Source organism: Chrysemys picta, chromosome 13 (genome assembly GCF_011386835.1).
Source record: "Chrysemys picta bellii isolate R12L10 chromosome 13, ASM1138683v2, whole genome shotgun sequence".
NCBI classification, from domain to species: domain Eukaryota; kingdom Metazoa; phylum Chordata; order Testudines; family Emydidae; genus Chrysemys; species Chrysemys picta.
In genome coordinates this window covers 8,535,622-8,560,582 of record NC_088803.1, presented here as the reverse complement: position 1 = coordinate 8,560,582, position 24,961 = coordinate 8,535,622, and the positions used below count along the sequence as shown (strand labels likewise).

At 48.6% G+C, this 24,961-nt stretch overlaps 1 protein-coding gene across 1 annotated transcript; it reads left to right on the top strand.

Moving 5' to 3' along the window:
• The first annotated feature begins 4,320 nt into the window (after positions 1-4,320).
• On the top strand, positions 4,321-19,522 carry LOC135975523 (alpha-1B-glycoprotein-like). Its single transcript, XM_065566734.1, has 6 exons — positions 4,321-4,578; positions 8,099-8,386; positions 15,212-15,511; positions 16,889-17,218; positions 17,653-17,754; positions 19,176-19,522. Exons 2-5 carry the CDS (start codon positions 8,119-8,121, stop codon positions 17,745-17,747), a joined length of 993 nt encoding a protein of 330 aa, XP_065422806.1. The 5' UTR covers positions 4,321-4,578; positions 8,099-8,118; the 3' UTR covers positions 17,748-17,754; positions 19,176-19,522.
• Positions 19,523-24,961: the final 5,439 nt, after the last annotated feature.

Sequence of the window (24,961 nt, the reverse complement as noted above, 5' to 3'; positions counted from 1 at the left end):
TAGATGAACCCACTGTCCTTCCCTTTAGGTCAACACTATCTCCACCCTGTGTTTCTCTTCCTTTCCCTTTATACTCTCCTCTCTGACTTCCCGATGAGTGCTCAGGGCCCATTGGAAGCCAGAGCTCCCAGAAGGAATGATTGACTGACACTAGGAAGGTGAAAGCCACAAGACCCCACAAGATGATGTCTCCCATCTGGGATCTTGGGGGTCATCTAAGTTTCTGATGCATCCTCCTCCTTTGCATCTTCAGCTTCACGCTCTACATCCAGATGGGACTTGGGGGATAATTTCCGTTGGCTGGAAGGAGTTACAGGGATTGAGAAATGGGGAACCTCCAGCACAGGTGGGGCTATGGGGGCATGGTGTGGGGAAGGCCATGATTCACTGAATCTAGCCTCCACCAAAAAACACAGTCCTGCCTACCCTGGAAGGACCACCCTTCTAGGAGGAATATGGTAAGAACATAACCCAGGAATATGGTAAGAACATAACCCATGGAACGTGATGCCTGGGAGTATTGTGAAGGCCAAAAATATAACTGGGTTCAAAAAAGAAATAGAGAAGTTCATGGAGAGTAGGTCCATCAATGGCTATTGGCCAAGATGGTCAGAGATGCAACCCCATGCTCTGGGTGCCTCTAAACCTCCAACTGGCCGAAGCTGGCAGTGGACAACAAAGAATGGATCACTCAATGATTACCCTGTTCTGTTCCTTCCCTGTGAAGCATCTGGGAATGGCCAGTGTTGGAAGACAGGATACTGGGCTAGCTGGAACACTGACCTGATGGCCTTGTGCTCCCTTTAAGAAGGACATTGTCCATCGCTCACTCTAGCCAGCAGTCATGGAGGGCAGCTGGCGAGTGCCAGGCACTTGTGCCATATGGGCAGCCATCGAACTGGGCCGAGAGCCAGCAAATTCAGTTCACCCAAGGAGCAGCCGGGGAAGTGGGGGAATGACTCTTGGTTACTGCCAATGTGGGTTGGGATTGGAGCCGATGGTGCTAAGAGGAGATGTGATAGGACAGACAGAGCCCTCCATTTGGGGCACCCCGCCACCCTTGTAGGTGAAGGGAGGGTGACAAACACAGTATCTTGTAGGCTATTGCTTCGACTTTGTCAACGTGATTTACACCTGGTGTGGGCCAGAGATCTCATTCCAACATCATGGGGAAGGTTCGCCGAGTTTCCTTCCCCCTGGGAAAGCGTGAACTGCAGGATATGAGCTCAGACGAGACCTGAAACCACCAGGAATTGCAGGGGGAGGGAGCCCTGCCCGTAGAGAGGTGAGGTCACACCAGGATGCTTGAGAAGGTCACAGAACCATCTTCAGAATCACACAGCAACTACTGAAGGGAGATGCCCACAGTCACAGGTCCGTCACCTCATTTCCCACAATGTCTTGCAACATGGCCCATTCATCTCCGAGACTAGAAAGCCCATCTCTCCGAGTGCTGATCATATCTACCCAATGTTCTCCACTCCATGAGCTTTCCACCCAGATCCTGATATGGCCTCCATCGCTGAAGATACTGGATGACTCCCAAATCTTTAGGAGATTTGCGCTCACAGATCTCCACTCAGACTAGGGATATGCGACTTTCTCAACATGGTGTGTATTTCCATCAATTCATGGCTTCCGAGTCCAGAAGAGACCACAGCGGCCATCCAGTCCGGCTTCCTGTATAACACAGGCCATAGGACTGCCCTGAATGAATTCCTGCTTCAACCTAGAGTCGATCGTGTAGAAAAATATCCCATCTTCATTGAAACACAGCCAGTGATGCCACCATGTCCCTGGGGAAATTGTCCCCCTGATTAATCATCCTCAGTCTTACAAATGGACACCTTATTTCTGGTCTGAATTTGTGGAGATTCGGCTTCCAGACACTGGCTCGTGTTAGACGTTTCTGAGCTAGATTGCAGAGCCCATTCGCACATATCTGGTCCCCATCTAGGTACTTACAAACTGGGATCAAGTCTTCCCCCCCCCACTTAACTTTCTCTTTCGTGAGCTAGAGAGCTGTTGACAAATGGGGAAACTGAATCACAGAGAGTAACAGGAGCATAAAGAAGCTAAGCACCCAACTCCCACTGGATTGCAGGGGGATTTAGGCACTTTGATAACACTAGTGTAAGCAGAGTCAGGATGAGCTCTACCCTGACATCTGGTGGTGAATTATGGCGAGTGTGGAAAAGAACTCCAGGGGCTGATCTTGTTTGCATAGGCACACCCACTCGCCTGGCATGAAACAACAGCAACTGAAAGTGGTTACTTTGGCTGGTGTGGGATCCCCAGTTTTCTCTGTTATTGGGGCAGGAAGAATAAAGTTTTGTTACCCTGATTCTGTGAATCAAGGCCAGTGGAGCTGTTGTATGACAGAAGGACTGAGGGAGTCCTTCACCATTACCTAAGTAGCACTTGCTTGACAAGGGGCATGGGTTACAAAACCCAATGAATTGAGAGAGAATGGGGACAGGTATTTGTACCTGATAGTATAGGAGCTCCCCTTTGAGGGTTTGAAACACCAATTGCACTACTATCTCTCTTCACTATTGAATGTCAGATCTAGCTTTGATTCCATTTGGAGTCTAGTTACAGACTGCTGACCTAATTTCACTTTGGGCCAATGGTGCACCAGGACTGGGGCTTCTCTATTATGAGCTGAAATCACAGAAGAGCTAAAATCACAAAAGAGAAAGTTATTAAGAGCTAAGATCACTGAGTGTGGTGTTAACTGGTGGGAGAGCCTGAAGCTATATTGCTAAGCAGCTGGCAGAGCAATTTGTGGGGATGACTTGAGGGGCACGGAGCCTTGAGGGGCGCGGAGCCTTGCGGGGCTGGTTGGAGCGGCCCAAGGAACGGCGAGCGGAGCAGTTTGTGGGATGGCAGGAAGTGGACTGGCTTGTGGTGAAGGCTGTGGTGGAACCCCACGGAGAGACAGCTGGCCGGCCTTGGATCACGTAAGGTGCCCCTTAACACCCTGTGTGCCCCCCCCCTTTTTACTCTGGGGCTGCACTGACCAGGGACAGAGACTTTGGGGGTGTTGGACTTTGGGGACTCTGGGTGATTTTTGGGTTGCTGGATTCAAGAACCAAAGGGAAAGGACACAGCCCAATTTGCTGGGGTGGGTTTTTTGCTCATGGTTTGTGTTATGAATCCTGTTTGTGGTGTTTTTCCAATTTAATGCTGATGTCATTTACCTCATGTTATTAAACATTTTCTGCTACACTCAGACTCCGTGCTTGCGAGAGGGGAAGTATTGCCTCTTAGAGGCACCCAGGGAGTGGTATGTAATTGTCCCAAGTCACTGGGTGGCGGCTCGAGCCGGTTTTGCATTGCGTTATTGAAACGGAACTCCTAGATACAGAACCCGGCCCTTGTTGCTGCCAACTTAGATGGGCAGAAGGGTTACACTAGCTTTTCCCCAGGTCACAATGGAAGTCTATGGCAGAGAAGCAGATGAACCCAGGTCACCAGAGCCCAGCTCCAATCCCTTAAACAAAATCACAACCTTCCTCTCCTCACACAGACAGGCGCTTTGACCCTTGCCACCCTCATCTCTTGGCTGAGTCTGCACCAATACATAGAAATAGTCACATTAAAAAAAACCCACAATGCAGCATTAGCCTGTGGGACTCCTTGCCACATGACCTCATTTTGAGCCCGGGAGCAAAGCAGCAGTCCAAATAGGGTGAAACACGTCTATGTGAAAGACAAGACTATTACAGCTCTAACTCCTAACAAAATAACCAGCAGCTTTGGAAGGCATCTGAACTCTGCCGATACTGTTCTAGGGTTGATTTATACTTAAGCTTCAGAGGATTAGGTGTTTAAATCAATAAACTGCCATGGCTCTGAGAAGGGAGTGTGCTCTACTGGTTAGAGCATGGGAAACTGGGATTCCAACTGGGGGGACTGGGTGGTGCGGGGGTGTGGGGAATGGGGCACAGGGCCTTTCCCCTGTAGGGGCACCAGCTCTGATCCAGCCCCATGGGTGGGGAGACTGGACTGGCTCAGGGAATGAGATACGGGATCTGTTCCTTTTTCTAAACCAGCCCCACCTTGATGCACCCTGACCGAATTTGGTGTGTGTGTGCGGGGAGATTAGGGTGCACCAGGTCCAGGCTGGGGCGGAGGGCGGGGGATCAAAGCTGGATCCAGCCTCTATGACCAGAAGAGAACATTGCTTCACTGCAAGGCTTCGTGGGAGATGGTGCATCATCATTAGCTGGCCTGCCCGGGGTTTTGACATTTCCGAGGGGGAACAGGTGACTTGGCCTGGCATCTGCATTTCCTGCCACAGGGGATGTGCAGTGGGGATGAGTCTCTGATTGCAGCTTGGAGACGGCACCGGTGGCAGTACAGAGAACCCAGTTACCAGCCCCCGAGCCACCAGCTCTGCATGGCGCTAACTCTCCTTCTGCCCGTGCTGGGTAAGTGACCTCCCTCAGGCCTCACCCCGCCTGTCTGTCCTGAGCACATTGCATCCCTCGGTCCCACATCTGGACCCCTCATCCCCTCTCTTCTCTCTTTCAGCCTGTCTCCAGATCCTCCCCCGGCCGGCGTCCCCCGCAGGTAACGCTCTCGCCTAGAGGGAAAGGAGGGGTTTTCCACCCCGAGCCCATGGCCACCCCTGTGGATGGCTCAAGGGGCCCCATAGGAGCGTAGGAACCAAGGTCTGTTGACTCCACCAGCCTGTCCCTGACAGCAGCCAGTGCCCAAAGGCGTGGGGTAATCTGACCCTCACTCGAATCTCTCACCTTGATCCTTAGTGGGTAGAGACTGGGTTAAAGCTTGAAGCTTGAGGTTTCATACCCTTGGCAACATTTACATTGGCATAAATTCTGGTAGCTTGTGGCAGTCAGATAAACATCCCAGCCCGCTCTGAATCCTGTTAAGTCCTTTACCTCAACCCACAGGCTCACTTGCCTACTCCCCTTCCAGAGGGTCTCCTGTGGAAGCCAACTATCCACTTTGTCCACGCTCAGGAGGTGGCCTCTGAGGGAAATGAGTTGAAGGGTCTCGGGTCACATCACACGTAGTTCCACAGTCTCGTTTGCCTTTTACCCCTCTGGTGCGTCTCCTATACCTGCTTCAGTCTAGACTTGCATGATGGCCGCTGGGGGAAATGAGTTGGAGGGTCTCACAATTAGATATAGTCAGGAATTCTCCGGTGACATTTTGTTTTGTTTTTTCATTGAGAAATGCCACTTTGTTGACAGCAAGAGTTTTGTGGGGAAAGAACGGTTAAACAAGTTTTGAGGTTTTGGGTGAAAGTAGCTTTGGCATTGTTGAACCAGAAACTTTCATTTTTCCGAGGTGAACTTTTTTGGGGAAATGTTAGTAAATTTCCATTCCAAAAGAGTTGGAGAACCAAATGCGGGCCTCTCAAAACCATCATTTCAATTGGCCCCCAGCTGGAGTGTTGCTCAGATTTTAGATTCACACACTTTGGGAGATTTAGAATTTTCTTCACAATTTGGGACTGGACAAAAATTTCAAAGGGTCACAAATTCTCACACGCTGGGAAAACTGTCTTGTCCCCGAACACCCACCCACCTACCCATGCAATGAGTAGCTGTGATTTCCCCCCACACAAACATGCTCAATGGCTGAAGAGTGAGTCACGTAATGGCTCAGTTTTTGGGTTCTCTGCATGTTAGCAGGATGGCATACGGAGAGCTCACCCAGCTGACGCCTGTCCTGGGAAGGAGACAGTCTGTTCCTCAGGGGCTGCTAGCACGGCTGCAGAGGAAACGTTTAAAGTGGTTTATGAATAGACTTCCGCTCCCACCCGCCCCCGGTCTGCAGTCATGGAGAGAAGCTCATTTGTGCATTGCACTCGCTACTCAGCTTCCTCATTTTTCCTAGTCACAGCCAGGATGAGTAATGACAAATCTGGTACAATGCACAAGACAGGAACTCCTTCCTTAGCCCTGCCCTGCCCTGAGACAGGGGCCCCAGGAGTGGGGCAGGGCCTTTCCCCCGTAAACACACTCACATAAAACTTGTGGTTAGACTGCAGATCTCCTGCCCACAGGATGTCGCAAGGGCCAAGAGTTAACAAGGTTCAAAGTGGGGAGGGACCTTTATGTGGATTATGAGAGCATCTGGGTTTATCAGGCTTAATGTCATTAGATCTTCTTAGACCTTAGTCCTCTAGAGTGAACAGTCCGTTATCACATTTTTGGTCCCCCTGTAGGTACTGTAATCACCTCACCCGTTATCCTGATCTTTGGTAAACTAATAGATTGAGCTCATTGAGTCTCTCATTCTAATCCTTCAATCATTCTCCTAGCTCTTCTCTGACCCCTCTTGATTTATCACCATCCTTCCTGAATTGAGGACACCAGAATTGGATGCAGGATTCCAGCAGCGGTCGCCCCAGTTTCAACTACAGGGGCTAATAACCTCTCTAGTCCCATCCGAGATTTCTGTTTATGCCTCCAAAGGCCACGCTAGCCCTTTTTGCCACGGAGTCGCAGGGGGAGCTCACGGTTTAAAAGATTACTCCCCACGACCGCACAACTTTCACACTTTCCCTGTTCCAGCCATTGCTCAGTACCCCTCGCGGCTCCACTGACCTTATAGTCCTCAGCCTTTGGAGACAGCTGTGTGTTTGAGAATGAGACATATCAAACTGTAGAGAAGGAGACTGGAATGTTCTCTTCAGCTGGGAGCTACTGTTCTGCCTATCTCATAAGTCTAGCTGATATTTAGTCCTGTCTTGAGTGCAGGGGACTGGATTAGAAAACGTTTCGAGGTCCCTTCCACTCCTACAATTCTATAACCACTCGGGCTGGGCAAAAATTTGCCACATAGAACATTTTTTCATCCAGAAATGCAGATTCGGTGATGTCAAAACATTTCATAACTATGTGTGAATTTCATCCTATTTTTCTTTTAGGGAAATGAAACAAAATGGAGAGTTTTGATATTCTCTAAATGAAAGAATGTTTCCTTTCAACATTTCCTTCCATGTTATTTTGTTTTAAATGTCAGAAATGTGTTCAAATGCTCAAAGTTAAAACGAGACATTTTGATTTTCTCTGAACTAAATGGTTCCTTCAATGCTAAATGATTTTTTGCTGTTGTTACTCTTTGGTGTGCCACATATCTCAGAAATGTTCAGTCCAACGCAAAACATTTTCTTTTTGACTTTTTGAACAAAAAAAAATCCATTTTTCAAACAGCTCCGCTCATAATGCAATAAAAAGAGTGAAATTGAAAAACGGCAAATTCAAAACCAGCCAAAAGAAATATTTTTTTTCCGCACAACAGATCATTGGGCTTTGGAACTCATTGCCACAAGACATGGCTGAGGACACAAGTTTAGCAAGATGCAAAGAGGGGGTTGTATGTTTAACAAGAATAGCCAGAACAATGCTAACAAAAAACACTGGAAGGGATATTAAACTTCATGCTTCAGGGCTTAGGCCAATCACTAACTCTGAACCCACAATATATGGGCTCAATGGACGAATGATTGGGTGGGACTCTCTGGCCTGCGTTATCCTACAGAAGGTCAGGGTAAATGATCACAGAAGGTCCCTTCTGACTGGAATTCTTTGCCAAAGGATGTTGTGGAGACAAAGCTTCAGGGCTTAGGCCAATCAGTAACTCAGGAGGAGAGATTATTCCACATCCTCAAGGTCCCATGCAGCTTCTCCTGAAACATCCGCACTGAGACGAGATACTGCGTTGGGCGACCTGGAGTCTGATCCAGGTGGCAATCCCTCTGTTGCTATAGGACTGTGCCCTGGGGTCAGCTGAAGAAGTTCAGTTCCTGGGCAGGTTAGGAAGTGGGCTGGGATGGCTCCAGAGACTGCAAGTTTGGGATGGCATGGGGGTAGGGGTGGGGGCGGGGGCATCTAACCTCTATCACACTCTACTTGCTGCAGCTTTTACTAATTTGTGGGTATTGTGGTCTAGAGCTGTCCTGGCCAGCTTCATGACCTGGGACAAGTCATTTCCACACCCCGTGCCTCAGTTTCCCCATCTGTAAAATGGGGATAATGAGACAGACCTCATGCTTGGAGATTGACTGATGAAAAGCGCTAGGAAATATTATTATTAAACCACTTTTTGCTTCCAGATGGAGCTTCCCTGAAGCCAATGCTGACTGTGAGCCCAGAATATTCCACCTACCGTGTTGGCGATTCTGTTACCTTCACATGCTTAACACCCAAAGGGCACCAGGCCATCCAGTTTCTAAGGGATGGAGCTGAAGTGGACTCTCCAGAGACCCAAAGTCAGCTTCCCCATACCTACAATCTGCCTAATCTAAATGTGCATGACTCCGGGACCTACCACTGTAGGTACTGGACACCTGGGCAGAAGATCCCGTCCAAACTGAGTGATCCTATCACCCTAAATGTCTACGGTGAGTTGATGGTATCAGGTGGTGAGTCTTCCAGCTACAATGGCCCCATCGCTCAGTGGTTAGAGCCTCGCTCTTATAGACTAGGTGTTAGCATTTCAATTGTCACTGGGGCTTGGAAGAATATTTTGTGCTCTACCTCAACCACAATATATGGGCTCAATGGACGAATGATTGGGTGGGACTCTCTGGCCTGCGTTATCCTACAGGAGGTCAGGGTAGATGATCACAGAAGGTCCCTTCTGACTGGAATTCTTTGCCAAAGGATGTTGTGGAGACCAAGACTATAACAGGGTTCAGAAAAGAATTAGATAAGTTCCTGGAGGATAGGTCCATCAATGGCTATTAGCCAGGATGGGCAGGGATAGTGTCCCTAGCCTCTGTTTGCCAGAAGCTGTGAATGGGCAATCACTTGATGATTACCTGTTCTGTTCATTCCCTCTGGGGCACTTGGCATTGGCCACTGTTGGAAGACAGGATACTAGGGTAGATGGACCTTTGGTCTGGCCCAGTATGCCTGTTCTTATGTTCCTATGTACAAGACTAAGCTATTCACAGGGCTGGCTGGAAAGTTTCAACCAGAGCTGTTTTTATCGAACTATCTGGTTTTGTCAAAATCAAAACACCCTGTGGGAATGTCCCAATCTCAAAAAGTTTCAAGAGGAAGCAGAGAGAACTTTACTGTAGGTTGATTTTAGTTATATTTAAAAAGGACCTTGAGAAATTGGAGAATTGCCCTGAAATCCACAAGATGAAATTCGATAAAGACAAGTGCAAAGTGCTACACTTAGATAGTCATTAGGAAGGGAAAAAAATAAAATGCACAACTACAGAATGGGGAATAACTGGCTAGATGGTAGTACTGCTGAAAAGGATCTGGGGGATATAGTGGATCGCGCATTGAAGATGAATCAAGAATGCGATGCAGTTGAGAAAAAGCCATATATCATTGTGGGGTGGGCAAATATCATTAAAGGAGGGTCGTATGTAAGACATGGGAGGTAATTGTCTTGGTCTGCTCGGCACTGGTGAGGCCTCAACTGGAGTACCGCTCCAGTTCAAGACGCCACACTTTAGGAGAGTTGTGGACAAATTGGAAAGAGTCCAGAGGAAAGCAACAAAAATGATGAAAGGTTTAGAAAAATCAGATCCAAGAGGAAAGGTTTAAAAAAACTGGGCATGTTTAGTCTTCAGAAAAGAGGACTGCAGTGAATGGGCTGGAAATATCTGCAAAACAGATAACAATCTGTAGCTATGTTATGGGCTGTGCTAAAGAAGATGGGGATCAATTGTTCTCCATGTCCAGTGAAGGAAGGACAAGAAGTTACGGGCTTAATCTGCAGCAAGGGAAATTAAGGTTAAATAGAAGGAAAAAATGTCTAACTCTAAGAGGAGCTAAGCTCTAGAATCGGCTTCCAGGGCTAGTTGCGGAATCCCATCACTAGAGGTTTTGAAGGTCAGGATGGACAAACATCCACCTGGGATAGTCTAGGTTTACTTGGTCCTGCCGCAGCGCAGGAGGTTGGATTTATGACTTCTCAAGTTTCCTTCCAGCCCAACATTTAGAGGATTCTGTGAAATGTTTCATTTCAATAGTTGTATGCAGTGTCGTTGGAGCAGTGTTGGTCCCAGGACACTGGAGAGACAAGGTGCATGAAGTAATATTGTTTCTTGGATCAACTTCTGTTGGTGAAAGAGAAAAGCTTTCAAGCTACACAGAGCTCTTTGTCTCTTCCACTAACAGACAATTGATCCAATAAACGATATTACCTCACCCACCATCTCAGCTAGCAAACCGGGAACCGCAAACAGGGCAATTTGAGAGGGGGAGAAGGAGATCTCCCAGCTGAATGAACAAGATGCGAATACTAACCTTGGGGTGAGTGAGTTTGTTTGACTGCTTGTGTGTTTCTTTCTCTTTCCGTTATTTCAGTTATTTCAGTTACTGGGTCAGGTGGGATTGTGTGTGTCTGGGGCCTGTTTGAGCCTTTGTTCCCTGGATCATCCTTGATCATATTAGATCAGCCTCAATCAACCTTGTGATCACCCTACCCGTGTGAGTAACGAGGGGGTAGGACTGACCTAGGAGAGAAGGCCTTAAAAGCTGGAGGCTAAGTGACCAAGGGGAGCTAGCGCACAGGGGATTTTGAGAGGGAGGTTGTAGGAGGGAGTTACAATATAGTTGCTATGGTTAGGAAGGGCCGCATCACCACTGCCAACTCTGCTCCTGTCTCCTCCACCTGCGCCTGTATCCAGACAGACAACCTGACCACGGATACCTCTACCCAGATCCTGGTGTGGACTTGCAAAGAGTGTGGCCTGCATTTCCCACTCACAGAAACCCAGGCTGGGGGGAGCATCCAGTGTGAAAGGTGCCTGATGGTGGAATCTCTCAGGAAGCAGGTGAGTGAGCTGCAGGAGGAGGTGGCTAGGCTGAGGAGCATCCGTGCCCACGAAGAATTCTTCAAGAGTATTCACATGGAGACATCCAAGGCTGAGGAAACTCTCCAGCTACAGACGACTGCTGTCACACCACCGGGGGAGGAGGATATGGCTCTGTCACAGGGAGGACACTGGCTGCTGGTTACTTCTGGCAGCAGGCAGTTCTCCACCCCTACTCCCAAACCACCCACCATGATGATGGAAAATCGATAAGCTGGCCTGGCAACGAGCGATGAGGAATCACCCCCAAAGGAGGAGGAGGAGAAGCCATGTATCCCCAAGGCTAGGAGAATCGCAGCCACCACTCCCAGGAGGAAATGTAGGGTAGTGGTGGTTGGTGACTCTCTTCTGAGGGGGACGGAGGCACCCATCTGTCGCCCTGACATGGCACCCCGAGAGGTATGCTGCCTGCCAGGGACCTGTATCTGAGATCTTACGGAGAGATTGTCGAGGATCATCTGGCCCTCTGACTACTACCCCATGCTACTTATCCATATGGGCACTAATGATACTGTGAGGTAGAGACAGATGCATCCTGGAGGTGAATGCCTGGCTGCAAGGATGGTATTGCAGAGATGGGGTCCACCTATCAAGGAAGGGGAAGAACATATTTGGATACAGACTGGCTAACCTAGTGAGGAGGGCTTTAAACTAGGTTCGAAGGAGGCAGGTGACCAAAACCCACAGGTAAGTCAAGAACATGGAGACCTGGGAGAAGGTTCAGATTTAGGCGGGAGCATGGGCTGTTATAGCAGGGATAAAGGAGATACGAGACAGAACTGGGGGAAGAATCAAATCAGTATCTTAGATGTCTGTATAGTAATGCGAGAAGTATGAGGAAGAAGCAGGATGAGCTCAAAATGCTAGTAAATAAACACAACTCTGACACAGTTGGCATCACGGAGACCTGGTGGGATAATACGCATGACTGGAATATTGGTATAGAAGGGTACAGCTTGCTCAGGAAGGACAGGCAGGGAAAAAAGGGAGGAGGTGTTGCCTTATATATTAAAAATGTATACACTTGAACTGAGGTTGAGATGGAAATAGGAGACAGACTTGTTGAAAGGCTCTGGGTAAGGTTAAAAGGGGTAAAAACCAAGGGTGATGTCATGGTGGGGTTCTACTACAGACCACCTAACCAGGAAGAAGAGGTGGTTGAGGCTTTCTTTAAACAACTGACAATATCATCCAAAGCACAGGACTTGGTGGTGAGGGGGGTCTTCAGCTACTCAGACATCTGTTGGGAAAATAACACAGCAGAGCACAGATTATCCAGTAAGTTCTTGGAATGTATTGGTGACAATTTTTTATTTCAGAAGGTGGAGAAAGCTACTAGGGGAGAGGCTGTTCTAGACTTGATTTTGACAGATAGGGAGGAACTGGTTGAGAATTTGAAAGTGGAAGGCAGCTTGGGTGAAACGATCATGAATGACAGCGTTAATGATTCTAAGGAATGGTAGGAGGGAGAACAGCAAAATAATGACAATGGGTTTCAAGAAGGCAGACTTTAGCTAACTCAGGGAGTTTGGGTAGGTAGGATCCCATGGAAAGCAAATCTAAGGGGAAACACAATTGAAGACAGTTGGCAGTTTTTCAAAGAGACATTCTTAAGGGCACAAGAGCAAACTATCCCACTGTGTAGGAAAGATAGGAAGTATGGCAAAAGACCACCCTGGCTAAACCAGGAGATCTTCAATGATCTAAAATAATTAAAAAAAAAATGTCCTACAAAAAGTGGAAATTAGGTCAAATTACAAAGGATGAATATAAACAAATAACACAAGTATGTAGGGACAAAATTAGAAAGGCCAAGGCACAAAACGAGATCAAACCTACTAGAGACATAAAGCGTAACAAGAAATCATTCTACAAATACATTAGAAGCAAGAGGAAGACTAAGGACAGGGTAGGCCCGTTACTCAATGAGGGGAGAAAAACAATAACAATGTGGAAATGGCAGAGGTGCTTAATGACTTCTTTGTTTCGGTTTTCCCCAAGAAGGTTGGTGGTGATTGGACATCTAACATAGTGAATGCCAGTGAAAATGAGGTAGGATCAGAAGACGCTAAAATAGGGAAAGAACAAATTAAAAATTACTTAGACAAGTTAGATGTCTTCAACTAACCAGATGAAATGCATCCTAGAATACTCAAGGAGCTTACTGAGGAGATATCTGAGCCATTAGTGATTATCTTTGAAAAGGCATGGAAGACAGGAGAGATTCCAGAAGACTGGAAAGGGGCAAATATAGTGCCCATCTATAAAAAGGGGAATAAGGACAATTACAGACCAGTCAACTTAACTTCTGTACCCGGAAAGATAATGGAGCAAATAATTAAGCAATCAATTTGCCAACATCTTAAAGATAATAAGGTGATAAGTAAGAGTCAGCATGGATTTGTCAAGAACAAATCATGTCAAACCACCTTGATAGCTTTCCTTGACAGGGTTACAAGTCTTGTAGATGGGGGGAAGCGTGGTATATCTTGACTAGACAAACAAACTAGAGAAATGCAATCTAGATGGAGCTACTATAAGGTGGGTGCAAAATTGGTTGGAAAACCATTCCCAGAGAGTAGTTATCAGTGGTTCACAGACATGCTGGAAGAACATAACAATTGGGGTCCCGCAGGGATCAGTTCTGGGTCAGGTTCTGTTCAATGTCTTCATCAATGATTTAGATAATGGCAGAGAGGGTACAGTTATAATGTTTGTGGATGATACCAAGCTGGGAGGGGTTGCAAGTGCTTTGGAGGATAGGATTAAAATTCAAAATGATCTGGACAAACTGGAGAAATGGTCTGAAGTAAATAGGATGAAATTCAATAAGGGCAAATGCAAAGTACTCAATTTAAGAAGGCACAATCAGTTGCTAGGGTGACCAGATGTCCTGATTTTATAGGGACGGTCCCGATTTTTGGGTCTTTTTCTTATATAGGTTCCTATTACCCCCCACTCCCTGTCCCGATTTTTCACATTTGCTGTCTGGTCACCCTATCAGTTGCACACATACAAAATGGGAAATGATTGCCTAGGAAGTACTGCGGAAAGGGATCTGTGGGTCATAGTGGACCACAAGCTAAATATAAGTCAACAGTGTAATGCTGTTGCAAAAAAAGCAAACATCATTCTGGGATGTTGTAAGCAAGACACGAGAAGTAATTCTTCCACTTTACTCTGCACTGATTAGGCCTCAACTGTAGTATTGTATCCAGTTCTGGGTGCCACATTTCAGGAAGGATGTGGACAAATTGGAGAGAGTCCAAAGAAGACCGACTAAATGATTAAAGGTCTAGAAAACATGACCTATGAGAGAAGATTGAAAAAACTGGATTTGTTTAGTCTGGAAAAGAGAAGATTGAGAGGGACATGAGAACAGTTTTCAAGTATATAAAAGGTTGTTACAAGGATGAGGGAGAAAAATTGGTTCTCTTAACCTCTGAGGATAGGACAAGAAACAATGGGCATGAATTGCAGCAAGAGAGATTTAGGTTGGACATTAAGAAAAACTTCCTACCTGTCAGGGGGGTTAAGCACTGGAATAAATTGCTCAGGGAGGTGGTGGAATCTCCATCATTGGGTATTTTTAAGAGCAGGTTAGACAAACACCTGTCAGGAATGGTCTAAATAATACTTAATCCTGCCATGAGTGCAGGGGACTGGACTAGATGACCTTTCAAGGTCCCTTCCAGTCCTATGATTCAAAGATTCTCTCTCCATACTTATAAATGAGAGTATTCATTTGTGTCTGGAAAACTTTCTTCCAACTTTTGCCCAATGGAAAAAGGTAACAAAGTGGTGAGTTAAGAAAATGTGGAGGAAAACTCAATGGTTTTGAAACAAACATTTTCAAAATATTGGATGTTTTAATACTGATTTTTTTCATTTTGGGAGGAAAAACCCTCAGGTTTTATTTCCAGTTTTTTCCTTATTATGAAATAATTTCAGAAAATGAAAAAAAACATCATTAGAAATTATTTTCTTTCCATTTAAATAAAAAAAACAACAACCCCACTTTCCAATGAAATAAATCCATTCAGTGGAAAATGTTCTAACAAGAACCATACTACATATTCTTGAGCGCCATCTAGTGGTGTTTTATCTGTTAACTAACTGTATCTCCAGACACAGAGTGCTCTGGTAATGGGAACTGGGGGATGAACATTTTTCAGAGACAACTTCATGCTCCCCACATCGCTGCTTCTCTTGAGATACATCCCTTGGAGAGGAATCAGCTCCTGTTGAGCTATCACAAGATCTGTTTCTTAGGGGATAGTTCACTGGCTATGGGGCGGGAACCAAACTGTGGGGTTGTTTGTACCAGTGTATCGGGTATAACTTTGAGTCACTCTCTTTTCACTAACCCCTCTGCTCCTATTCCAGACCGACCACCACCCCCCTCACTCTCTCTGGACCCCCCCTGCCTCGAGTACCTGCTGGGGGAACAGGCAACGCTCAGCTGCACAGATCCCAAAGTCGGGGAGGTGACAGGATACAGATTCTACAATGAAAGAAGTGGGGAGATCTCCAGCTATAAACCTGACCCAAGCGGGGGAGCCAAACTGGGCTTCCTTGCACTTCACATGGCTGATGCTGGATCATATACATGCAAATACTGGAGAGCACAGTCTGGGCAAGAGATACTGTCAGTGGGAAGCCAACCGGTCTCTGTTTCAGTGCTGGGTGAGTCCCCCATTCATGCTGCTCTTTGATGGAGCTGGAGGATGGGTGGGGAAAGCTGATCCCATTTCACTGAGGATTTCCATAGTTCAAAATCTGGTTTCATTCCAGTTTGGAACAAAAGCCAAGAATTTCAAAGTTCTCCCTTGAAGGGAATGGAGCTGCGACTCTGGGGCAATCCACCGGGTGAGCCCGGAAGCCCTGGGAGCTAAATCTTCCAAGGCCTCAGCTCCTCATTTACCAAGAAGCTGGAGCCCATGCTGGGTGGGAAAACTGGAAGGAAGCCAGGTCATTTCTCATGGAACTCGGCCTGGGTTCCATCAGAACTTGGTTGAAATATAACCGTCTGCGTGAAACATTTCAATTGTCACAAATTGGCAATTTCCAGTTAAACACCTGTTTAGTTGGAATTCTTCTGACCAGCTGTAGGAGTGAGTGTTACTAAACTGAGGTTATGTCCCATCCAGCAGAGTAAGCCTATCTCCATAGCACTAGAGGGTGAGATCATGTTATTGGGGTGAAATTGACCCTGCAGAACTAGTTTCTGCTCATTAGCCTCTCTCCAGAGTTTCTCCTCTTTCCTCTCCAGAACCTGGTAAGAATTCTTTCCTGATCTGTGATTTCCCCCCTCCCCACTCCTTCCATTCTCTGAGTCTCTCAAATTGGGCCCAAAATAGCCAACATGACCACCTAACAGCCTCTCCATAGAGCCAATGGGCAGACCCAAGCCACTTAACATGGCAACCCAACTGCCAACATGATTGCCAACCAACCAACAATATGACTGCCTAATATGGCCTTTCAATATGGCCAATGATCAAAATTTGAGGGGCATATCATGGAAACGCAACTGCCAACATGGCAACCCAACAGCCAACAATATGTTTCACAAAAGGGACAATGGCCAAAACCAAGCAGCCCAAGATTGGCACCCAAGTGACAACATGACTTGCCAATTGCCAGCAACATGGCTGATCAATATGCTGGCCAATGTCTAGCAATATGGTCTCCAATAGTACCAAAGATAGGGCTGTCTAATGTGACCGCCTTAATTGGCTACTCCAGCTCACTGCAGAATCCAATAGGACCTTTCAACTGAGAGTCATCCTGGCCACAGAGAGTGGGCCTTATGTATGTGCTCAATGCTTTCCCATTGATGAAGGTCTTCATGGACACCAGGGAGTTGGGCAATGCTGGTGGCAATGGAAAGACAATGACTCGGAAGGGATTGCAATTTATTTCCAGTCTCTTGGGTCCCAGAGACCCCAAAGTCCCTCTGAATAAAACCATTTCACCTCTTTAATCTCCTCCTCTAGCCTGGTGTCCCACACCACATGAGACCTGCCTCTGCTAACCCCTTCCTTTTGCTGCTCCCCTCAGATCCTCCTTCCCAACCGGCCCTGAGCCTGGATCCCCCATCTGGCGTAATTAAGGAAGGGCTCCCCCTGCTGATCACCTGCACGGCCCCTAGGGACACCGGTGAGCAAAGGTTCCACTTCTACAAGGATGGAGCTGAGTTCATCCCTGGGAACACACAGTCTCAGATCAACACCACGGGGCCAGGGCCTGATTCTATGAATGTCTCTGTGCTCAGCATCCCACGGGCCAGTCCCGACATCACTGGGAAATTCACCTGCGGGTATGAGGAGAAAGTGTGCCGGAAGTGGGTCCCGTCCCCCAGGAGCCAGGCTGTGACCATCACCGTGACAGGTGAGGAAACTCCTGCTTCCTAACTACCAAGATAAAGACTCCCCCATCAATGCCACATGATGCAAAGAGAGAGCAGAGAACACAATGAGCGTATTGGGGAAACGTGCAGTATTAGGGACAGAACCTGGCGGCACCCACTGATCCCACAGCCCGGCCCCCTGCCCTTGTATAACAACGGAAGTCTATTGTCACTGCAGCAGCGTTAATACTTGTATATTCTGTGCGGCCATCCACACCACGGAGTGACTCACACACCTGGAGAGCTGGCCGCATTTCCTCCACCAGGGGGCAGCACGTACCTGCACCTGCACACACACATTGAGGGAGAGAGAGAGAAAGAGTCTCAATCCCTCCTTTAGGGGGCAGCAGATAACCAAATACAAGATTCAGTGCATCATTTCACAGGGGAATTCTTTTCTCTACTGTCTCTGCAGCGGACAAAGTTTTCCTGCTCCGGTTCCTGGTGGTGGGTGGCTCCTTCTTCATCATCAATGGCCTCATCTTCCTCATCTCCCACTGCTGCTTGTAGCACACAGGTAAGTGGTTAAGGCGGCAGCTCTGATGCATGGACTGTTCCCATGAAAATAACCCTTTAGCGGCCTCAAATGTCCCCTCCCCCTGCACCCCTCCAGAATTTCAGCTCAGAACAGTGGGTTTAAGGGGAAGTCTGGGACCTGTGAGAAATAACCAACCCTCTGACCTGCAGACAATCCTAGTGTCATACATAGAAAGGGAAGGGTAACAACCTGTATGTATGCAGTAACATCAAATCCCTCCTGGCCAGAGGTACAGAATCACTTACCTGTAAGGGGTTAATCAGTTCAATTGACCTAGTTGGCACCTGACCAGAAGGACCAATGGGGAAATTTGTTAGTCTCTAAGGTGCCACAAGTACTCCTTTTCTTTTTGCGGATACAGACTAATACGGCTGCTACTCTGAAACCAATGGGGAAAGAAAATACTTTCAAATCTGGGGGCGGTGGGGGAAGGTTTTGTTTGTGCTCTCTTTGTTCGTTCCCTCTGGGACAGAGAGAGAGACCAAGCAGGTAAACCAGCTTCTGAAGAGATATCTTAAATGCGGCAGCTCTGATGCATGGACTGTTCCCAAGAAAATAAACCTTTAGAGGTCTCAAAAGTCCACCCCCACCCCATTTTCAGCTCAGAGCAGTGGGTTTACAGGGGAAATCTGCGACCTGTGAGACATCACCAACTCTCTGAGCTGCAGGCAATCCTAATGCCAGTGACCGAGACATGGGCAGTTGTGGCCAGTGGATAGAGCAGCCATCAGGAATTGGAGGCAAGGGTCAGAACTGGAGTCAGAGGCCAAGGGGCAGAGCCAAGGTCAGGAATCGGAGCAGGACCATGCAACAGCCGTGCATGAAATGGGGACATGGAGGCTATTGCATCCATTGGAACCTGGAGGAGGAATTGTCAGGAGATGAAAGCTATGAATGAAAAATGCCAGGGGATCCAGAACGACCATGAGTGGTGGTGAAGGTGGTTTTGCATGGTGAAGCGCCCCCCAGCAGCACACGGGGGTATTACAGTCAGGAAGGACTCAACTGGGACAGCACCCCGTACCGAGCCCCCAACACACTCCCTGCAGCATAGCGCCAACTAGCACCTCAGTGGGGTACTGGACTCAGCACTGACTCCAACCAGGACAGCACCTCTACTGAGCGTCCCACACTGCTCCCTGCACCACAGCACCCCCTAGAGCTGCACAGGGGAATTGGGGCCTGAACAGACTCAAAGAAGAGAGCACCCCTAGTGAGTCCTCCCACACCCTGCTCTCTTCCATTTTTTGCCTCCGAATTGGCTCTAGCCAACCCTGTTTAGCTGGGGGGTGTTTACGAGACCCCAACCCTGGGGCAGGAGAGCAGTAGCTGAAGCGCACTGGGTGGTGGGGCAGAAAGGGCTAAAGAATGCTCATTGCTTCTTGCATTTGTGTTCCCAGGGTCTGCAGGACGCTCCCAGGCAGAATCGGGTAGGGGATTTTGGATCAATAAAAGGCTCCCGGCCATTCTCAGTCTCTCCGTTTCACGATGCAGTCCGTTTATTTGGTGAATGCCGAGGGCCAAGAATTCTCCATGCTCCCAACTGCGTCCTTCCATGGGTGAAAGGGTTCTTCAGAGGCTGCACGCCCAGGGGTTAGAGCAGGGGGCAACTGGGAGTCAAGCCACTTAGGATCTGTTTCCAGGTCTGTGACAGAAAGGAGGTCTACTGGGTTGGTGCAGGAAGGGCTGGCAGCCAGGACCCCTGGGTTGTGTTCCAAGCTCTGGGAAGGGAATGGGGTCTAGTAGTTGAAGCAAGGGGGGCTGGGAACCAGGATTCCCAGTTCTATCCCGAGCTCTGGGAGGGGCGTGGAGATCTACTGAGTTAGAGCAGGGGGGTTGGGAGCCAGGACTCCTGGGTTCTATTCCTGGTTGTGGGAAAGGAGTGTTATTCTCTTGGGCTTTTTCAGGGACTCCTTCCTAGCTCTGTCACCAACAGCTTACAACTTTGTTTATAGCTGCTCACAGTGATCTGCTAATAGCTTCTGTCACCAGGGGAGAGAGGTGAGGGGGTGGGGGCTGATGTCGGGGTTTCCCCCTTCCCCCTGCCATTGTCTGAACTTACAGGACAGCATGCTGACACACTGCCCCCTAAAACACAGTGTCTCTCCCCCCACATACACACAACACACTCCCTGTCACACTCCACTCCGCCATTTGAGAAGCACGCTGCAGCCACTTGCACACTGGGATAGCTACCACAATGCACGGCTCTCTGTAGCGTTGCAAGAGCTGCTAATGTGGCCACATCACTGCACTTGCAGCTGACAGTGTGAACGCACGACAGCGCTTTCCCTGCTGCTGTTTCCAAGGGCTGGTTTAATTCCCGGCACTCTACATCTGCAAGTGCAGCCATAGCCTTTGACTCAGGAAAATGCTCCCACGAGTTCCCTGGCAGATGGTTCTCTCCCCAGCTCCAGGAGGGGAGTGGGGTCTAGTGGTTAGAGCAGTGGAGGGCTGGGAGGCAGGACTTGGGTATTGCAGGGAACTCCTTCCTCATTCTGCCGCAAACAGCAGGTGACCTCGTTAGTGGCTAATCACTGAGATCTGTTAATCTCTGAAGCCAGAACAGCCCTTGTCCCTCTCACTCGGCCAACCGCTTTGTGCATTATCCGCAGCCCCTGCTCGGCCTTTGTGTGGCAACGCCAAGAACGAGGCAGCCACCCACACGCCTCCCCCGTCGTCCTACATAGGCACCTGAGAAACCTTCTCCGGTTAAGGGGCTTGCGAAGGGGTTGACTCACTGCGAGAGCGCCTTCTCATGGCTAGGCGGGGCGTAGCAGCTGCCTGTCGCTGTGACACCCCCTGCTGATGTCCCTCGGCCAGGTCACACTATTGACATCCACCCTTTTTGGGGTAACAAATGGCAGCAACTGAAAGACCAACCAAAGTAACTCTGAGATCTTATATCGGATCACTGGTTCCTGTGGTCAGCACATCCCTGCGGGCTCCGGAGTGTGCTTAGCCCCTTAAATCAGGGGTCTTCACGCCACTGTCCTGGGGCTGGGTGGGCAACCTGGCCCTGTCTGCTGCAAGCCAAGTTCTGCGCCTGTCCCCACGCCTTGGGGCTGCTTTCCCACAGGTTTCTTCCTGCCCAGCTTCTCTCCAGCTTTCCCCCCACGGCTGCTCCGGCTTGACCCTTCTTTCAGCATCCCTGGGCTCATTCTCCCCCCTACACAGGTTTTTGTCCTGTCCCTAACGCTGAGAGGGGAGTGGGGTCTAGTGGTTTGAGCACTGAGGGCTAGGACCCAGGCCTCCTTGGACCACACCCCCTATCTAAGCCTCCATTCTCCTTGTCCTCGACTGCCCCCTCCTGAGACCCCCCACCCTAACTGCCCCCCCTAGGATCCCACCCCCTACCTGTCCCCTGACTGCCTCGACCCCATCCACACCCCCACCCCCTGAGAGACCCCCAGAACCCCCCACCCATCCAACCCTCCCTGTCCCTTGACTGCCCCCAGGATCCCCCGCCCCTTCTCCAACCCCATGTCCCCCTTACCGTGCCGCTCAGAGCAGCGCGCAGCCCCGTTCCCCCAGAGTGCTGCCGGTGCGGCGCGCTGAGGCTGCACGGGAGGAGAGGGGGAGAGCAGGGGAGGGGCTCTGGCTCCTGGAGGCCCCGATGTGAGTGGCTTAATCCGGCCGGGCTGCCCTGTCAGCCGTGCCGCGCTCTACATTGGGAGGGAAATCCCGGACCTTTTGAGAGTTTTACAAATTCCTCCCAAATGGCTATTTAAACCCCCAAAAGCTGGACATGTCTGTGAAAATACGGACGTATGGTAGGTAACTCTAGAACGTGGAACAAGTATGGCCAAGGAGTAGAAGGCTTTGCCCAGATAGCCCCTTCAGAAGACATCCCCAGACTGGATTAGGGATACTGGTGTGACCTCACCTTGCAGCCCCCAAAGAAAGAATTGGGTGGACTAAATGGACAGTGCCCCTCTCCATCTGAAGCCTAGCAAGGGAGGTACGTGGATCCCACTAGAATTGAAAATGAAAAGTAAGGGAGGGGAGGCTCTACTAGAGGACCTGGGCAGCTTTAGATACAGTACCAGGCACAGAGGAGGTTTTCCACTTTTGAGCCATGGAAGCAGAAATTGACTTTTCCTTTCCAGATTTAGGTAATATTCAGAAAGGGAATCTAGCACCTGCCTTCCGGATTTGAACACCCTCAAAATTCAGGAGTGCTCACGCTCAATTTGAGCAGCTGTTACTTCATTTCTCCCAAATCAAATATACTGATCCACTGGAACTTGCTGTAGAAAAAGTAGGATAAATTGAGCATGAAATGCTTCCCAGTGGTTATTTTCAACAGCCATTGCCATTTTTTTTAGTTTTGTTTGTTTAAAAGGAAGACAGTGATATTGCATTGGCACATTCCCCATAGAAACAAAGAGTGGAACGAAAGAATAATAAAGGCACCTCAACTTTTCCTCCTTTATGGAGGACAGTCTTATAATATGCATCCAGATATCCTCCAGTCACACAAGCTGAAAATGGTTCCACTTTACTGCAGTTCTGTAACCATATGGGAACTAATCCTGTCTGTGTTCTGTGCACATCCAAAATTGCTGCTGAATGACCCGCCCTGGGAGTGAGTTACCAGTGACCCAGGGCAGGGGTGGCAGGAGGGTGCAGTTGGGGGGGGAGGATAGCCCAGGGCTGGGGCGGCAGGGGGATGCGGGTGGGGGGGGGCAGGGCTGGGGCGGCAGGAGGGTGTGGGGGGAGCCCAGGGCTGGGGCGACAAAAAACCTAGAGCCGGCCCTGCCTCCAGGTGCGGTTAGGTAACATAACTGGCCTGTGTGGGGCAGGCATGCTGTCCCAGGGCTTAAACCTCCCTGTGGTTCTGTTCCCAGGCCCTCCAGCACTTGGCACAGGCCTGGCATCTCCCTGGGCCAGGTCACAGGCCCCACATCGGATCTCCAAGATCTGCTCCTAGAGACGCTCACCTGGGTTCTCTCACCTGGGGGCATTTCCTGCTTCTGGGCTTTCCCCTCACTCTGGTTACTGATGCTCTTGTGTGTATTGCTCTTCGGTGATGTGCCAACTCCTCCCCGCCCCCAGCTCCTGTTAGGTGGAAATAAAGATGATATTGATCAGCTGGTGTCACTTATAAATCATGTTCCTCTCTTGGAGGTAGATAGAGAGATTAGATGTGTATGGGGATGGACAGACAGAGGATAATCTCATGTGCAAAGCCCTGAACACTGACTCGAAGATCAAAGCTGAGCCGTGAGACACCGCTGGTTCGGAAACAGCTGTTTCATAATGAAGTAAAAGGTGATGATTATTTCAATGAATAGATTCAATTAATTGTAAGCAAGAAGGTTCCCCTTTGAATCTGGTCCCAGGGGTGGGGACTGACTGGCTCATGGAGTGGGGAATGGGACATGGGGCCCTTTCCCCTCTAGCGGGTGGTGTCTCTGATCTGGCTCCAGGGTGGGGGACTGACTGGCTCAGGGGGTGAGGATGGAGATTTCAGGCTGCAGATGGAGCATTTCAAGACAAGAGAATTCAGGCTCGGATCATGAGGTTGCATCCCTGACCGTCCTGGGTAATAGCCATGGATGGACCTATCCTCCATGAACTTACCCCGTTCTTTTTTTAACCTAGTTATACTTTGGGATCTCACCACATCCCCCACCAGTGAGTTCCATAGGTTGACTGTGTATTGTGTGTGAAGAAATATTTCCTTTTGTTAGTTTTAAAACGGCTGCCTATTCATTTCATCGGGGGACCCCTGCTTCTTGGGTTCTGAGAAGGGGTAAATAACACTTCTCTGTTCACTCTTTCTACACCAGTCATGATTTTATAGACCTCCATCATGTCCCCCCCTTAGTCATCTATTTTCTAAGATGAACAGTCCCAGTCTTTTAATCTCTCCTCATAGGGAAGTTGTTCCACACTCTGATAATGTTTGTTGCCGTTCTCTGTACCTCTTCAAATTAAAGTATATCTTTTTTTGAGATTGGGCGACCAGAACTGCATGCAGTATTCAAGGTGTGATAGTGGCGTTATATTTTCTATCCCTTTTCTAAAGGTTCCTAACATCCTATTAGCTTTTTTGACTGCCGCTGCACATTGAGCAGGTGTTTTCAGAGAACAACACATGATGCCTCCAAGATCTCTTTCTTGAGTGGGAACAGCCAGTTTAGACCTCTTCATTTTGCAAGCACAGTTGGGATTATGTTTTCCAATGTGCATTACTTTCTGTTTCTCGACATTGAATTTGCAGCAGTGTTACGCAGAAGGTGGGCCCCCAAAGGTACATGTTTCAGCTAGGAGTAGTCATAGCATGATTTTATAAGTTAAAAACTTTTTGCACCTCACTCAAATCCAACCTATTGGTTTGTATCAGTTTCTTAACTTGTTCGGTACCTTCCTTAGCTGGGCACTGATCCGTGAAGACATCTCTCTGGCTTGTACTAAGGCAGAGAATGAATATGTCTTGATTTTAACACATTTCCTATCAGTTTGTTCGAAATGCTCAGTTGTGTTATTGCAGGGTATTGTGGGGTGTAGCTTAGCAGAAGTGAACAGAACTGTAGGAAAACATGGGTTAAATCAGTTCTTGTAAGTGCCGAGGATTTGTGCCATGTAGTATACACTCTCCTAACCTAGCTATCTGTTGGCCAACAAGCGGTTATTTGCAAGGAAGTTATAAATAGATTCCCTTTCACAGAGGAACTTGTGATACTTCCTGTGCTCACATCATCTCTTTTGCTTTAACCCCTGTCACCCAGTGAAGGTGAAGCACAGACGGATTCTGCCCAGGGGCTAGGAGACGACCCACCACCAAAATTCAGCCCCGGAGGTTTCTTCCAGGGGGTTAGCCAAGAACCATGCTCTTAGTTTCACAATGTGGGGTGTTTTCCCTGGAGCCCCAGCTGCAGGAGTCATGGGGTTGAATCACACAAAACAGCCAGAGCGGGAGCTCCCACCTCACTTTTAGTCCAGAGGCCCAGGTACCCCCCGGTTTGAGTTCCCCCTCTGCTTGATGAGGAGCTGGAGTCCTCAAACTTCCCACCTCCTTGTCCCCCGCTATGGAAGAAGGCAAAAAAAACCCTAGGTCATTGCCAGTCTGACCTGAGCCCCACATGCTGGGGGAGTGCTCTACGCACCAGGGTCATTCCAATGCCAGTGGAACTGCTTCAACAGGAGAGATTGAGAGGCTTCTCCATCAGAATACCCC